Consider the following 16,955-nt stretch of genomic DNA (forward strand, 5'->3'; position numbering starts at 1 on the left):
TCCACAACCCCCTAAAATCCTTTGAATAGGGTAGGCATTTCCCCTAGGCTTTCCCATATTTACATATGAATCATCCGGAGTCCCCCATGCTATCACAACGGGCCTTTTCTAAAGGATGGAGCTGGAATTCTCTGCTTCCTGGACTGAGATGCAAAGAGTGGGCCCAGCGCTGCTCTGGCCAACACCTTTTCCCTATTAGCTTTCCTTTCCTGGCCCTAAACAGTCACAATTTCACTTCAAGAGTTTTTAATCCAAGAGTATTATCTCCTCTTCCTACCCCTTGCTACATGTTGGTTTTTAGGGAGACTCTTTTCAGGGAAGAATTCTGAAGGCCAATCCAACTCTTATGATAGGAGGCAAAGCTTGTAAAGTGGGCAGCGATTGTCTACTTTCCTGCCCTCAGCCCTCTCGTTCCGCAGTTCCCCTCCCTGGTCAGGTGTAGCCCTCACTTTCCCTGGGGTTTTGCCAACTGGACCTCCTACTCTACTACCTTACCCTAAAGCCATCAGAATGCAGACCTCAGCGGGCTGGTCCCAGGACAGCAAGAACAGGACAGAATATTCACAGCCCTACTCACAGCTCACAAACATTCACACTTTAAAAGTAACAGAGGGGAGAGGAGGGAAGGGCAAAGGAGAGGGGGAGGGGGGGGAGGAGGAAAGAAAGGCAAAGGAGAGGGGGAGGAGGAGGAAGGAAAGGCAAAGGAGAGGGGGAGGAGGAGGAGGAGGAAGGAAAGGAAAGAGAGAAAACATGCAAAACTCTCTACATACCTCCATATACACATATATAATGTGTAAGTGCATAGAAAAAGGTCTGGGAGGAGAACACACTAAACAGAGAGTTTGTCTCAGGGAGGGACTGGGATTTGGGGTAGGAAGATCAATGGGGACTTGAGCTGAATCAGTACTTTCTAATCTCACAAGAATCTATTAACATATTGCCAGTAATTCAAGACAAACTGTCATGCTAAGACACATTCGTGTTGGTGAAATTTTAAGCAGTCCAAGAGAAGACAACTTTTTGTAAAGAGCAGGCCACTGCGAAGATGGTACCACTGACTCGTGAGGCTTTACTGGATAGAGACGTCCAGGGTGCTGCTTCCCTCCACCATCCAATGGAGCATCTTTTAGCTTCAAATTTTAAGAAATATTTATATGGCACTTACTCTGTGTGTCAAGCATTGTACCTAGCACTTTACAAATACTGGCTTATTTAACCCTCATAATGATCTTACTATGTCCCCATCTTACTGATGAATGAAGAGGAATTCAGTAACTGGCCTAGTGTGTGGAAGATCTGCGCCCACACCGCTCCAGAGGCTGCAGTAGCTATTCCGCCTCCAGTCTTTTTTCCAGGCAGCCAAATCACAGGAATTGTGACCCAGAATTCTACCTGTGGATTTTGGTGGCCACCTGGTAGCTAATGATAAAACAGTACAATTCTGAAGCACAACTTAACCTCTGCAGAGACACCATTCACCCACTATTAAGACTGTGAACAATTATGTACTTAAGCACGTGTACATATGTTCATTTCATTACAGCTATAAAATCCTACTCAGTATAATGGAAATAATCCCTCAGACAGAATCAAATCTAGTGTGTCACACACAGTAAATAGTTTACGGCAGAAATTATGTGTAAGTGAAGAGAAAAGCCTATTTCATCACATCCTTTGATGGATCTCTCTGACTTAAAAACACTGATCGTCTTACTCAAGGAAGTGGAGCACCCCCTTCATGAAACCTCAGTTCCTTCCTGGTCACCTGGAGAAACATGGCACCCAAAGGGATAGTGCAGTAAATAAAAACTTTTAATACTGTCTCTATTTCTTACAAAATAAAAGGCAGAAACTTTTAACTCATGAGCCTACTTTCCAGAATTTATTCTACGTAAATAACTGGACAAGTACACATAGCTGTAAATACAGGGGTGTTCATCAATGCATTAACAAATTTAGAAACAAACAAAACTTCTCCCAAAAGAGGCCTGTCAAATTATCTGCATAACAGAACACTATTACAACCACTGAAATGTAGATTTATATTTATATGTATAATATGGAACATTGTCTAATGTGTACTGTTAAATGTCTCAGGGAGGGAAGGTTACAAAATAGTTTATGAAAGAACCGCATTTTTGTTGAAAAGGGAAAAATATGTTCAATGCATATATCTGAAAATGAAAAAGTCTTGAAGGTGAAAGAAATTCAGATTTTTTTCCCTTTTCAACGTACTATATTTTCTAGTTTCTCTGGTGAATGCGTAATTATTGATATGACAAAGAAGAATAAAGTGCAAAACAGAACATCTGCTATAAAACAAGAATATTCTAATACTCACAATCCTTTCTCAATCACTCTGTTAATCCCTTTCAAATTCTTTCCTCATGTTTTAATAATCTGAGATTTCTGGCCTAATATCTTTTTCAACTGCTGAAGAAAACGGGTAATAAGACACTGTTGAAATAACAATTTGCTGGTCTAATAAGAAACAAAAAAACCTGCCTGCTTAGCAATCTGTCTAGAAAACTCTAAGAGGGAATGATCTTTATAAATCTGCTCATATTCCCCCCAGCCCAAGTAGAAGGATCATAAATCCTGGTTTTCCATGCGACCACATCAGTCCAGCTGGCCCACCCAGCCCCCACCACTGCTTTTCCTTCAGCACCTACACAGCTCGCATTTGGAGAAAGTTCATCCTGCTCGAGGTTAGACTTTCAGCTCTGTGGTCCCTGGCTTTTCTGCAGGACTCACAATGACTCTTCTCAATCACCAGACTTCAGGGAGGAACTTATTACATGCAGGTCCTAAATCTCAACAGCAACTGAAAAAACTTCGCCTGTGCCTTTTGCTCAGCCACTGCCCTGCCTATCTCGGCAAGTAGCCTCCAGCACAATCCCTGCTGGGAGGGTGTCCACCTCAGAGGAGGGGGAACCTATCTCAAAGCTTCCCGTTTCCCCCTTCCTACCCAGCCCTTTAGAAGAAGAGCAAACAAGTGTCAGGTGCCCAGAGCACAAGAGTCTGCAACTTCTTATATCTGCCAGGACAGCGAGACTAACACCAGATCCAGTGAAACACCACTTCTGAACACTCACCTGATCCTACAGAGGTGTGCTGTTGGTGTGCTTAAAACTACGAGGTTACTAGTATGACTGAATCTTTAGGCAGCAGAAGTGAAATAATCAAGAGGGCAAAGACAATTTTCACAAAATAATTAGAAATAAATCGTCCCTGTTTAATAAGCAAATTTTGATTACACTCATTCAACAAAACTATTTCCTAAACACACGTCTGAGGTTATAGTCACCAGGTCTCCTGGGGGAAGGCATTACTGCTCTCATTTTACAAATGAGGAAGCAGGGGCACAAAGCAATGAAGTGACTGGCCTGACGCCACACAGCGAAGGCTTCGAAGGCTTCGTATTCAAAACTAGCGTCTCCGGCCTGTGCTTTCCACTAAAAGTCAAGGCTAGTTCTGGATCACACGACTTTTCCATGTGAGTGTGGCCGTTTCCTGCATTGTAATTCCATTTTTTATAATAACACTACGATGTTTCAAATTTTGCTCATTTACAGGACCCTCTGGCTACTTTTCTATCCTACCCTATAAAACCAGACTTATTTCAGCTTCTATTAGGTAGTTCACTTTTATTCCTTCCATTTGCTTTCATATCATTTTATGTATCTTTTATAACTGTGTACCAAAAAAATCAGTTGATTTGCGTTATAATCGTGTTCAAAACTTTAATTACAAAAATGAATACTGAATAGAGAGCTACCAAGCAGAGTGCTAGGAGATGGGGCAAAGGGATTGAAAGTTGAAAGCCATTCCTTCAATCTCAGGCAATTCATTTAATCCATCTAGTGCTCAGGAAGAGCAAACCAAGTGGGGTGATTCTACATGGTCTTGGACATAAAGAATAATACAGAATAGAATGAACTTAAGCATTAGGAATTTTGGTTACATTTATTTAAAAGGGTGAACCCAGTCTCCCAAAATAAGGATTCTTTCCAAGTGTGATTCAGTATTTTGATGGTAAAATCTGGTTAAACCTAGGCTACCGGTCAGTACTCTCAAATTCATTTTCTAGCTGAAACAGAAAAATAAACTTCAATATGCCGGAATATACACTGGGATTTTCCTGGGACTCTAATCATTCGGGCCGTACAGGCTTACATGAGCTCTTGGCATTCCAATTGCCCCGTATGTGCCCTGGCTTCCATTTCTAGGGACACAGGTGGAGCTGCTTCTACATCTTGAAAGTGCAGCAGGCGTAGTGAATAAAGCACTTAGACTACAAGTCAAAAGACCTGGGATCTAGCCCTGCCTCCCCTCCTATCCCTGACATGTTACATAACCTCTCTGGGCTACGGTTTCCAGGTGTGTGTAACCTGGTTATTTCCAGGGTCTAAAATCTTATGTACTTTCCTACTGTTACTTCACTTACTCCTCTCAATTTGGTGTAACTACACTAGTCTCTAACTAGTTCCACAAGGAGTGTCACTTAGCGTGTCACTCAGTGTCGATCAGTGACTAACCTGGGCAGTTAGTCACTTCCTCTCTCTGAGCCTCGAGGCCTAGGCACTTGCTGCTATTACGAAACTGAGCGCAGATACTTTAAGTATTTGTTTCCTTATTATTCCTTGAACATAACAAGCCCAGCTTGTCTCCGTGCCCTTCTGCTCACTACTGTCCTGTAAGCCCAGCCAGGTGAAGGCTTCTCTAGTCCCTGGATTACTCTTTCCTCTAAACTTCACTTCTTGAGTAACAGTACAAAGAAAGACTTACTGCTTATCTTTTGATGTGCATATTCTGTGCCCTCAGAGTTATTTAATTTGATAACAAATATTCATTGAGCACCTATTATACACCTATTATACTATGAAAGGGCCTGGAAACACCATCCTTACTGCCAGCATAGAAATTAGACTCTTCCGGACGTTTCTGCATATCTAACATGCACCTAATCGACAGTAATTAGCACAGCAACCAGCACTTAATACACACCATCAATTATTACTGTTTAGAGGGCCCTAAGCATTGCTCTGCTTTGGTTGTGATGGAGAAACACTATGCAAAGATTTTTAAAAATCATTAAATATCCTAACTTTTGTTTGCCTTAACTACTTGCTGCCACACCTATGACACTGGGGTTAACTAGGTTTCAATCTTCTCCTAAGAGGGGCGGGGGCCAGAGAGCAGAGGAAACTAAATTCTGTATCTCCAAATGACTGAGGAAAGAACTAGAGGAATTCTACAATAATTTTCATCTAAGTATTGCTGTGAGGTCAGTGATCAGTGAAAGCACCTCCACATTTCAGTAGATGCTAAGATGCACATTTTTTCATATTTTAACATCTTGGAAATCAAGGTGTGTTTTCCAATTAGTAGCATGTTAATTTTGTCTTCTAATTAGAAGTCTTTCCTTTCTAATGCTACATAAAATTATTCGATGTCTTATAATAGATGGTATTTTAGATTCAACGAAATGCAATATATTTCTTCTCTTTGCCTCCTCTCGGCTTATGATTCAAAGAAAGGGGTTTCTAGACAGCATGGAACAAGGTCAGTGATTTAGAACCTAGCCCTGCCCACTGCTGGGGGGCAGTGCACATAAATGTGCATCTTCCCACCAGAAATTATTGTGTATTGCACTGTCACACCCCTGTGACTTCACAGCCCAATGTTCATGCAGTGAGGGTACTTTCTGGTTTCTCAGGAAACATGAAATTGGAAAACTCTGTGGTGTCAGGGTGGGAGTGTCAAGTTTCTCAGCTCCCAGCCCGACATTCCATGAAGGCTGGGCCTGCCTTGACACTGCAAGATAGCAGTTTGGATTAACCCCCTCCCACTGCTCCCTTCAACCTCCTCAGGTCCACAGGAAAGAGGATGCCCTAGAAGACTGCCTCCTCCTGTCCCACCTAGATTGCTTACCTTCCCTGGAGATCTTTTGCTTTTACAGAGACCTGGGATCTCCCCAGACCAATATCCCTTTATTGTTGATGAAACATTACATAAAAGTAATTTAAGTAACAACTTGTGGAGAAAGTAGAGAGCCCAGCTTCTTCTTTTTTTTTTTAATTTATTTTTTTGTGGGGGGAGGTAATTAGGTCCTTTTAGAGGAGGTACCAGGGATTGAACCCAGGACCTCATGCATGCTTGAGCTATACCCTTCCCACCAGCTTCTTAAGAATGTAATGCATGATCCCAGTAGGCAGGACTGCCTTATTTTCTCTAGAGCTTAGATTATCTCCCAACTCTTGATGAAATAGAGCCCTACATTTATTTCCTTTTGCCTCCATATGTTTACTTTTTCCTATTTCTTTGCCTCCTACCTACCCATCTATTTTCAAACAAGCACTGACACCCTGATTTTAAAAAGTAAACACAGACAACTTTGTTCAACTCTGCGCCCCCCTCAGCCACAGTCACCTCTCTTTGATTCTTTTTGTGCAAGGTCTTGAAAGAGTAGTCTTCATGCCCTCCCTTTACCACCTCCACCCCGTAATTAGTTTTGTGTCGTCACTTTTCCAGTAATACTGTCTTTTCAGTCAACCAATAACCTCCTCAGCAAATCCATGGCATCATCCTTGACTGTCCTGTGGCGTGTGAAACTGCTGGCCATTCCCTCTTACATTAAGCTCTCAGGTCTTCTTCTGCCCCCTTCCAGTGCCCCTGCCCCCATGCTGTGGGCATCCCCAAGGCCTGGTTCTCAGACACCTGTGCTTTCCTCAGCCATTCCCGTCCTCAGAGAAGTCATCTACCCACGGTTTCAGTGATTACATCACAGAGGGTGAATCACCACGTGCAATGTCCAGCTCTGACTTCTTCCTCAGGCTCTGGTCCAAACTCTGATCTGGTTTCTAAGATTTCAATACTCCAGTTCTTCCCCACACTGTGTTCCTCTTTGTCACCACAACTCTGCATCTTTGCTCATGGAGTCGCCCCAACCAGGAATGTTCTTCCTGCTTCTCTTTGCCAACCTCAACCCCTTTACTCCTTTAAGTTTAGTTCAAATTCAAACATCTTCCTAAGTCTCTTCCATTAACTCAGATAAAAACTGAGCTTTTCCTCTTCTGACTGTCCACAACATTTACTGTCTATGCTATATGCTTCTGTACTTTATTTAATTATTCATATTTTTACACTTAGTCTCTTCAACTGATCTGTAAACTCCTGTGGGGGTGAGTGTTAGAGGAGGAGGTATCCTTCCCTGGGTACCTCCAATAACTGGTACAGTGCTAGGTACAAACACTAGTTAATAAACACTTATTGAACTGCATTCAAAGGGGATATGGGATCTATGTCCTGGTATAATTATGATTTATGATGATAAGGACAGCAGCTTCTGTTTATTTAGCATTTACTGTGTGTCAAGCTCTGGTGCACTATTCTAAGTACTTGCACATCGATAAACTCACCTAATCCTCATAATGTACCATGTAAGTACATTACTGGTTTTACAGATGAGGAAACTGCAGCCTAGAGAGAATAAGTAATTTATACAAGGTTACACAGGTAGTAGAGCCACGTAAGGGAAGGTATCTAATAATTCTCCTTACAGCACCTACAAAATTGTGTTTGAATCACTTGCTTATATGCTGTTTTCTGAAACTGAGTTCCTGAAGGCAGGTACAAGTCTTACTCATCTTGTCCAGTGTCTCACCAGGGACATAGTCTGCACTTAGGGCAGAACAATTCTTCATTGTGTGTAGGATGGTCCTACACACTCAAGACATTTAGGGTCCCTGGTGCCTGCCTCCTAAAAGCAAGTAGTCCCCAGTACCCTGTCATTGTGACCACCAAAAGATACCATCCCCCATCTCCAAGTGCTGGGGCCGCGCTCATCAGGCCTCAGAAAGCCTGCGCCTCCAGAGCCTACTACCTACCAAACCAGCACATTGCCAGTCCCTGCGCCATGATTCAAACCAGCTGACTCCCCAGCCCAGCCTCTGCCATCTGGACCATGGATGGGCACCTAATCAATGAGTGGTTAATTCCTATGATGAGGCCTAACTAAAAAATTCAGGCTGAGTCAATTATACTCACTCTCCTGGGATCTGAATTAAGAACTCTAAGGCAGATCAGACAGGACAGAGGCAGAAGCAGCAGGAATGCCCCAGAGAGTGCTGGGACAGCTATGATTTTGAGTAATCTAGTGAAGAAGGAGTAGAAACTATGAGTAAGTGGAAGGTGTCAGTCAGAGGAGACCAAAGCAGAAGCCCGGAGAAAAGGAAAAACATCATGAGGAAGATGGCCTGTGAGAGAAGGATACAATCACAATAGCTGGTCCACAGGGTACCTGACATCAGTTCACTTGTCCTAGAACAACAGCCCCATTCCTCCTCAGGGTCTCAAGGTCATCTCTGTCCAACCAGAACACAGCACAAGGTTTGTTACTCAGTAAATCTGTTAGATAAAAATACACAAATGGCTCACGTTTCTCATAACAATGAAATTAGAATAAAAGCTGCACAAAGGGCTTTGAAACCAGTAAAGCATATAAATTAAAGGGTACCACTACTACTTCTGCTGATACTGAAAGGCTACATTTGTTCTGCTGGCCATTTGCTACTGTCCAGTTAGTTCCTAGGAGCAGGCCCCTGGTCTCTAGGCATCTGCTATGCTCATGGCTTGCAATGAGCACATGAAATTATTCAGGACAAAAAGCTCAGTGCCTTTCACTGACTGGCAGATATTTTATTCCAGGAGTTTGAATACAGACTATTGCTACAGAGATATCATATTCATTTATTTGCAGTGAAAAGGAACCTTCACTGTCGAAGTCCTAAAACTTTGAACTATCTGGGTAACACTGGTACAAATTTCAAATCTGTGCAGGTTTTTATCTTGGGAGAAAAACAAAAGATTTTCTTGGATTCTGCTGCTCCACTGAGGTTACTGTCCAAACTTTTAAGGAATTGCTTTCACAGTCGGCCCTTCATATCTACAGATTCTGCATCTGCAGATTCAACTGAGGATCAAAAATATTTTCTAAAAATTCCAGCAAGTCTCAAAAAGCAAAACTTGAATTTGCTGCACTGGCAACTATTTATACAGCATTTACATTGTATTTACAACTATTTACACTGTATTAGGTATTATAAGTACTCAAGATGATTTAAAGTATATGGGAGGATGTGTGTAGGCTACATGCAAATACTATGCTGTTTTATATAAGAGGGTTCAGCACCCGCAAATTTGGGCATCTTTGAGGGTGTGGGGGGGTGCTGGTCTTGGAACCAACCCCCCACGACCACAAATACCAAGAGATGACTGTATACCCCTCACTACCACTTCCCTGCTAAACATCCTGTAATGTTTTGTGCCTCTGGTGCTCCTATTCCTCAGCTCATGGACCAAATTCAAAGGTCTTTCCTTAGAACACATCCTCCTCTCTTATATCTCTGCTGCATGTAACTCAGCTGCACTCATTCACTGGAAGCCCCTTCTCTGGCTCCCCAAACACAACACTTTTCTGCTCTTCTAAGTTCATTTATTTGAAATGAACTTATAACTGCACTTCTGGCTTCAACTATGGTGCTGCAGTAAAAGCACAGATCTGGGTATCAAGAGACCCAGCTTCTATTCCTGATCTAAGGATTGACCAATTACCTTGGACACACGGTTTAACTTCTGTGAACTCTGTCTCTTTGTTTATAAAGTGAGTGGATTTAGGTATTTTTCATACCATGACACACATTTTACACTGTGGCTCAGTATATACATACACACATTTACACAGTACATGTATCATGTATGTATTTGTAGGTACACACACTCACAGACAAGTATTATATGCTTATTTTTACTCCATAAGATATACTTGAAATTTTCTAATCACTTCTACTTTATTTTTCAAAAAATGCTAGTTACAACCCACTAAATAGACTTTAAAACCCAATCATGAGTGGTTACTCACTATATATTAAATACTAGACTTGTTGAAGTGTCAAGTTCCTTCTAGTAATAGTATAAGAGGATTCTGTGTTGTAGCCTTCCAACCTTGAACCATTAGTCTTAACTCTCACCTGAATTCAAGTTTCCTATTTCTCTCTGTAAGAGTTCTTCATTTAGATATTTTCATACCACTTAAATTAACCTAGTTAATGTGGAATTTGAAGCACCAGGTCCCCTTGGATCATAACTATTTATGTTATTAGTAAGTGTAAAACCCTAGTGCTGACTTTTGGCCTAGTAATGGTAGTGTAGCTTACATTGGACTAACTTCCCTAATGATAACTATTAGCAACTCTGGACACAGTATTTTTAAAAAATAACTATGTGAAGGCATTGGAAAGCAACCAAAAGCAGCCAGAAACTGGAGGGGATGTGATTGGAAACATGGGAATAAAACAAGGTTAAGATCCCTATCTATCCGATCCCTGTCCCCCCACCCCCACCCCAAGGCAATCCCTAGTCTTTCAGCATGTGGGGGAATAAAGCAGAAACTGAAAGCCAACAAGTGGCAATATTTTGGGGCTACAGAATCAAACGTTCAGGACTCTGGCTCTGAAGCGGCTAAACATGAAGGGAGAGAGAAATCCTGAAAAAGAGGAGGCCACAGAGAAGGCAGCCCCAAAAGCTGTGTAGAAATTCCCTTCAAATTCTTGAACTGTGCACACAGGCTATGAGACTCCATAGCAGGAAGCAACAACAGTTGGAGGCTAGAGAGCTGGGCAGATATTCACAACTGTATAGGGCTGGGAAGACAGAGTTAGAAATTTGAGTCCCCCCAACTTAGAAGGTTCAATAAACAGGTCCTGTTTGGAAACCACTTGGAAGAGCCTTACCTTAGGAGTAAGGCCCTCCTCCCAGGAAGAGAAGCCACACCCTAGGTCTAAGGGCAAAACCATAACAAACCTGCCCTAAGCTTGAGGCCTTCATAGGAGAATGAACTGATAAGGCAGAAGAGAGGAAGGAAAATTCCTGACAGAACAACTTTGTTTCTAGCCTGGGAGATGGGCTAGGAGCAAGCCCTGAACAGTGCTTTGTTTCTCAGATGGAGTAGGAGGAAGGTGGGGAAGAATGGGAGAGAGGAAGGGATGGGGCATTACACTTGGATAATTACACCTGCAAACATGGGGTCCGAGGGCAGATGTCCAATGGGGGGGGTCAATCTGGATCTCAGGAAGGAGGGGACCATGCAGTGACAGTGGTGGGGTGGGGGTTGGGAGTACTTGCAAGGGTGAAGGGAAATGGATAGATAAAAGATAAAGAAATCATAACTTATGAGCACCTATATTCCAGACATGTGATTAAGTGTTTGGTTTATATTATCTCACTGTGATTCAGTTATTATTATCGTCATTTTACCAATAAGGAATCCAAAGCTCAGAAAAGTAATTCATGGGAAGTTACACTATTAGTAAATGGTGGAGCTGAGATGTGAATTCAAGGCAGAAGACCAACTCTGAAGCTTGTTGCTTTTCTATAATTACATGCTGTGACTGAGTAACTTTCAAGAAGGGCAGTGGCACATGTGCTACAAAACAGCTAGCAAAGAATGTTAGAAAGCAAAAAGACCTCTGGGACAGACTAGACTTTGTTATAGGTCAAGGAGGATTTAGAGGTATAAAAAGAGGTGTCAATATGAATATACTATCAAAAGTTAAGTCCTCATATAGTATCACCTCACACCAGATCGAGATGGTTATCATCAAAAAGTCTACAAATATACAAATGGCCAATAGGCACATGAAAAAATGCTCAGTATCGCTAATCATCAGAGAAATGCAAATCAAAACTACAATGAGGTATCATCTCACACCAGTCAGAATGGCCATCATTCAAAAGTCCACAAACAATAAATGCTGGAGAGGGTGTGGAGAAAAGGGAGCCCTCCTACACTGTTGGTCGGAATGTAGTTTGGTGCAGCCGTTATGGAAAACAGTACAGAGATTCCTCAAAAAACTAAAAATAGAGCTACCATATGATCCAGCAATTCCACTCCTGGGCATATATTCAGAGGCAATTCTAATTCAAAAAGATACAGGCACCCCAATGTTCATAGCAGCACTATTCACAATAGCCAAGACATGGAAACAACCTAAACGTCCACTGACAGATGACTGGATAAAGATGTGGTATATTTATACAAGAATACTACTCAGCCATAAAAAAGAATAAAATAAAGCCATTTGCAGCAACATGGATGGACCTGGAGACTGTCATTCTAAGTGAAGTTAAGTCAGAAAGAGAAAGAAAAATACCATATGATATCACTTATATGTGGAATCTTAAAAAAAAAAAAAGGCAAAAGAATTTATTTACAAAACAGAAACAGACTCATAGACATAGAAAACAAACTTACGGTTACCGGGTAGGGGAAGGGGTGGGAAGGGGTAAATTGGGAGTTCAAGATTTTCAGATACTAACTAATACATATATATAAAATAGATAAACAACAAGTTTATACTGTATAGCGCAGGGAACTATATTCAATATCTTGTAATAACTTATGGTGAAAAAGAATATGAAAATGAATATATATACATTCATGTATGACTGAAGCATTATGCTGCACACCAGAAATTGACACACTGTAAACTGACTATACTTCAATAAAAATATATATATACAAAAAAAAGTCTACAAATAATAAATGTTGGAGAGGGTGTGGAGAAAAGAGAACCCTTCTACACTGTTGGTGGGAATGTAAATTGGTGCAGCCACTATGGAAAACAGTACGGCAGTTCCTGAAAAAACTAAAAATAGTGCTACATACGATCCAGCAATCCCACTTCTGGGCATATATCCAGAAAAGATGAAAACTCTGATTTGAAAAGATACATGCACCCCAGTGTTCACAGCAGCACTATTTACAATAGCCAAGGCATAGAAACAACGAAACAGTGTCCATTAACAGATGATTGGATAAAGAAGATGTGGTATATACATACAATTGAATATTACTCAGCCATTAAAAAGAATGAAATAATGCCATTTGCAGCAATAAGGATGAACCTAATGAATATCATACAAAGAGAAGTCAGACAGAAAATAACAAATATTATATCACTTCTGTGGAATCTAAAAAATAATATAAATTAATCTATATACAAAACAGAAACAGACTCAGACATAGAAAATAAATTTAAGATTACCAAAGGGGTGGGGGGAGGGAGAAATTAGGAGTATGGGATTAACAGATATAAACTACTATACATAAATTAGACAGGCAACAAGGATTTACTGTATAGCATGGGGAAATATAGTCAACATCTTGTAAAACCTATGAGGGAAAAAAACCATATATATAACTGAATCACTTTGCTGTACACCTGAAACTAACACAATATTGTATACCAAATATACTTCAATTTTAAAAAAGTTAAGTCCTTAAATATAAAGAGAATTGCAAAAATGGAAATGGTATAAGGTGGAACTGAGCAGGTTTCAGAGAGCTCATAGGGCATATTACAACACTCCAGAGAAAAGGGTTTGACTCCTATTAAGTCAAACATAATAAACAGAGTTAGGAGGCTTAATACAATAAGGAACTAAAGATAGGAAACAAAGTTCATCTAAGGAACAGCTGTGGGGGAAGGGAAAAGGGATTATATAAAAACTAACTTAAGGAATCACAGAATCAGACTTTTCTGAGCTGGAAAGAATTAAGAAGTCATCCAATCTCCATCATTTCAGAGCAAAAATGCACCTAGGGAAAAATAGCTAGCTGCTAAAGACCTCAACCTTTCAACCTCTCAACTAAAGCTGGGCTTGGTTTCATTTTTACCTTTATGAATGCAGGAAGAGAGCCTGCTTTGTCCAAAACAGTGCCCTGAAAATTAAGGTTAAGTCAAGCCTGTGTTGGAAGACCAGTAGACAAACCACTGGCAGTTCCAGGATCATACCAGGGCTTGTCCTTTCAGTGGCTCCCACCACAAATTTAACCAGTGGGTCTATTCTGAAGGAGACCTGGACAAGAAGGCTTCTACTTGGGAGAAAGCTGCGAGATGGATTTTCCAGATCGTTCACATTTTCTGACTCTAACCCTTATCCTCTCGCCATAACCTGGACTCCCCCAAATTGGCAGAGCCAGAAAGTCTGCTTGACATGAGGATAACATATATTAAAAAAAAAAAAAAAAAAGGTTTAGCAGGAAGTCCAGTAATTACAAAAACAACAAAATAAAATAAACAGTTTGCTCCCCGGACCTGGAGAAGAGATGACAAAGTGGCAAGAAAGAAACTCTATAGGATAAAGGACTCTTAATATCCCCATTTTACAGGTATCTTAGTTAAAACTCAGTGAGGTGAAGTCATTTGAATACCTAACATGTACAAAGTACAATGAAGAATACAAAAAATCTCATTTCCACAAGAGTTTTAGTGCTCACCATTCACTTAAGATTCCTGAATGTCAAGTAATGGATAATCTATAAAACAAAATAAGTCTTCTTTCCCCCTGATGTCTAAAGGATAGGGACCAAAAGAAAAAACACGCCAGGAAAATAAATTTTCACTTGGAGCCCTGCTAATGAACTTGCCATCCCTATAAGACAAACAAAAGTTATTAAAGTAAAAATGGAAAGATACTTGGAATTAGAGACATATGACAGACCAAGAAAGGTCAAGGAAAGGTCCCATGAGAACAGTCTGATTTTGAAAGCCATCTCACAAATTTACAGCCTTATGCATGCAATGTTCTGTAAAGTGCTACCGAGGGGAATTAAATCTCTAAGGCTGTTCTAACTCAAGATACAATGAATAAGAACTTTGGGGGCCAGGTTCCTTAAGCACGCAAAGGTTCCTAGTACCTGGTAGAACCACCCCTTTTATCTATTCCAGGCCATATCCTTCTAAGGCTAGCTGAGTCCGTACCTTGGGCTCTTGTCCTGTGTTGCATGAACTCTGAGCGTCTCAGGGTGCTGGGCGCTGTGCGGCGGAGGAAGTTATTCCTTTTCCAAATCTCTGGGTCATTTAACTTCCTCTCTTCCTCTAAATCCCAGCTATCCTTCTGTAATGAAGTGCCCCAAGGAATGCCACAGTGATGTTCTCCTTGGTCCCCTGTAGTCCACTGATTCCGCAGACCATCTGGGAGGACCCCTCTGCTCCCATGTGCCGTCGTTTCTGGTGTACTAATTCCATTACACTCTGAAGTCTTCATTGGGTGCAGAGAATCTGTTCCTCTGTAATTCCGAAATTTATACTCACAGTTTGCAAACAGAGTATCACAGCTTCTATTTTCTGTATCAAAATTACTCTGATCCACGGCATGAGTCTTTGCTTTGAGATCAAGTTTATCATTTTGATAAACATTCCTGTCCCCATCATTGTATTTGACACATTCCTTACCTTCACTGACACCATTTAAATCTGGGAAGTCCACAGACTGACCATTAGTACAATGCTCAGGAACATTATATAATTTATTGAGGTCTCTATAATGAAAATTAACTTCTTTACAAGCCTCAAGATTATAATCAAAATTCCTGCGATTTATATGCCGGTTTTGAGGGTGACCAAAATTCCGCACAGATTCATCCAAGCCCCTGTGGCCAGTCCACTGTCCAGTTTCTTTACAGTCCTCAGGATTATGATTCAGATTCCTATGATTTACGCAGCCATTCTTCTCCCCATATCCTTCAGCTTTCCAGGTTTCATCTGGGCTTCCTGTAAACCAATCATCCTCAGTCACAGGGCTCAGATTCCCATAATCTCTATTTTCTGAATTCTTAGGACCATCACAGCTTGGAGTCATACTTCCATACGACACACAGTCCTTTCTACTTTTCTCTGTTTCCTCATTGTCCATATAGCTCGGTTCACTCTGCTCAAAATCCCAGTATCCACAATGCCTTTTTCTGTAGGGCCGATTCTGCCCTGTAGTCTGGTATCTGGAATCCAAGTCATCATCTCTGTAAAGTCCATCAAGCGCTGTAAGGTCCCTTTTCTGTAGACTCCTGCAATCTTCATACTCCCAGATGGAGCTCCAGTGCCCTTTCTTCTCCGATTCTCTTTCTTTTTTAAACTTGTGGCTTTCACACATATTTACTGTGCTTAAAGACACACGTTTCACTGCTCCCTTCCATGGGCCTGGGCTGGGCTGAAATGTGGACAGGTGCAGTGTAGCCTGAGGCTGTACCTGTCCCTCCTAAAATGTCTCCCAAAGCACTTTAAACGTTCTTCTTGCTACTCCGGTTGGAGCAGAGAGAGATGTGGAGTTATTTCGACCTCAGGATCCAATCAGTGAGCTGCTCTATCTTTCGCCACAGAGCCCAGAAGATAATTAGTAACTAGCGTTCATGTGATTGGAGTTGGCAGCTTTGTTTGGTGTTTCCCTCAAGCTGGTCAAACTGGCTTGGCTGCTTTATGTGCTAAAGGTAGAAGCATTCTGCTGCTCTAAAGGTTTTGCAGAAAAAGCGGAGTGAAAGAGAAACAGCCCCCTTTAAAAGCCCGAGGCAAGATCATATATCAGTCTCACCTGCCTCTTTAATCCTTCAATAATCAATCAGAGGTATGAATAAATGCTTTCACATGCAGCTCAAACTAGACCTCCACTGCCCCCGTGCCCATCTTCCAAGTTTCTACTCCTTAGACATCTGAAACTCTCTGGGACTCCCTTCCCTTTAGAGACAGGACTCTTCCGCCTCTGAGAGCTTTGCTTTTACAGGGTTCAGGTTACCAGTTAGTGTGTACTCAAATTACAAGCTGTTTAACTTCCTGTCGCAGACACGTTGGCTGTCCCCCTCAAGGAAGAAAAAGTATGTCTTTTATTCTGATCTGATGTATGGGCAATTTTATAGCATAAAAACTCTTCCCCAGAGGAATACAGTTATGTATGTTGTCCCATTTTTCTTGACACTTGTTATGTCAGAGAAGCATCAAAACCATTCCTCTCCTAAGTTTCTTTTCCATCTAATTCATTCAGCGTATTTAGGAACTGGAGAATGAGGTTAGAAATAAAAAACGTGGGTATAAAAATATAATTTTGCATTCATCAAACATTAG

General features: G+C 41.2%; 1 protein-coding gene across 2 annotated transcripts in view; it reads right to left on the bottom strand.

The window, feature by feature from the left end:
* DNMBP (dynamin binding protein) overlaps nucleotides 1–16,955 on the bottom strand; it is a 92,728-nt gene that overhangs the window by 24,362 nt on the left and 51,411 nt on the right. The window contains exon 1 of one of the 2 annotated variants that reach the window (XM_031682742.2): nucleotides 14,826–16,130. The exons of the other annotated variant lie outside the window; for it this stretch is intronic. Coding sequence (XP_031538602.2) covers nucleotides 14,826–15,993 — 1,168 coding nt within the window. The 5' untranslated portion in view covers nucleotides 15,994–16,130. Of the gene's footprint in view, nucleotides 1–14,825; nucleotides 16,131–16,955 lie in introns of those variants that run through there. 2 annotated transcript variants of the gene reach the window in all.

Source organism: Vicugna pacos, chromosome 11 (genome assembly GCF_048564905.1).
Source record: "Vicugna pacos chromosome 11, VicPac4, whole genome shotgun sequence".
Classification (NCBI taxonomy): Eukaryota; Metazoa; Chordata; class Mammalia; order Artiodactyla; family Camelidae; genus Vicugna; species Vicugna pacos.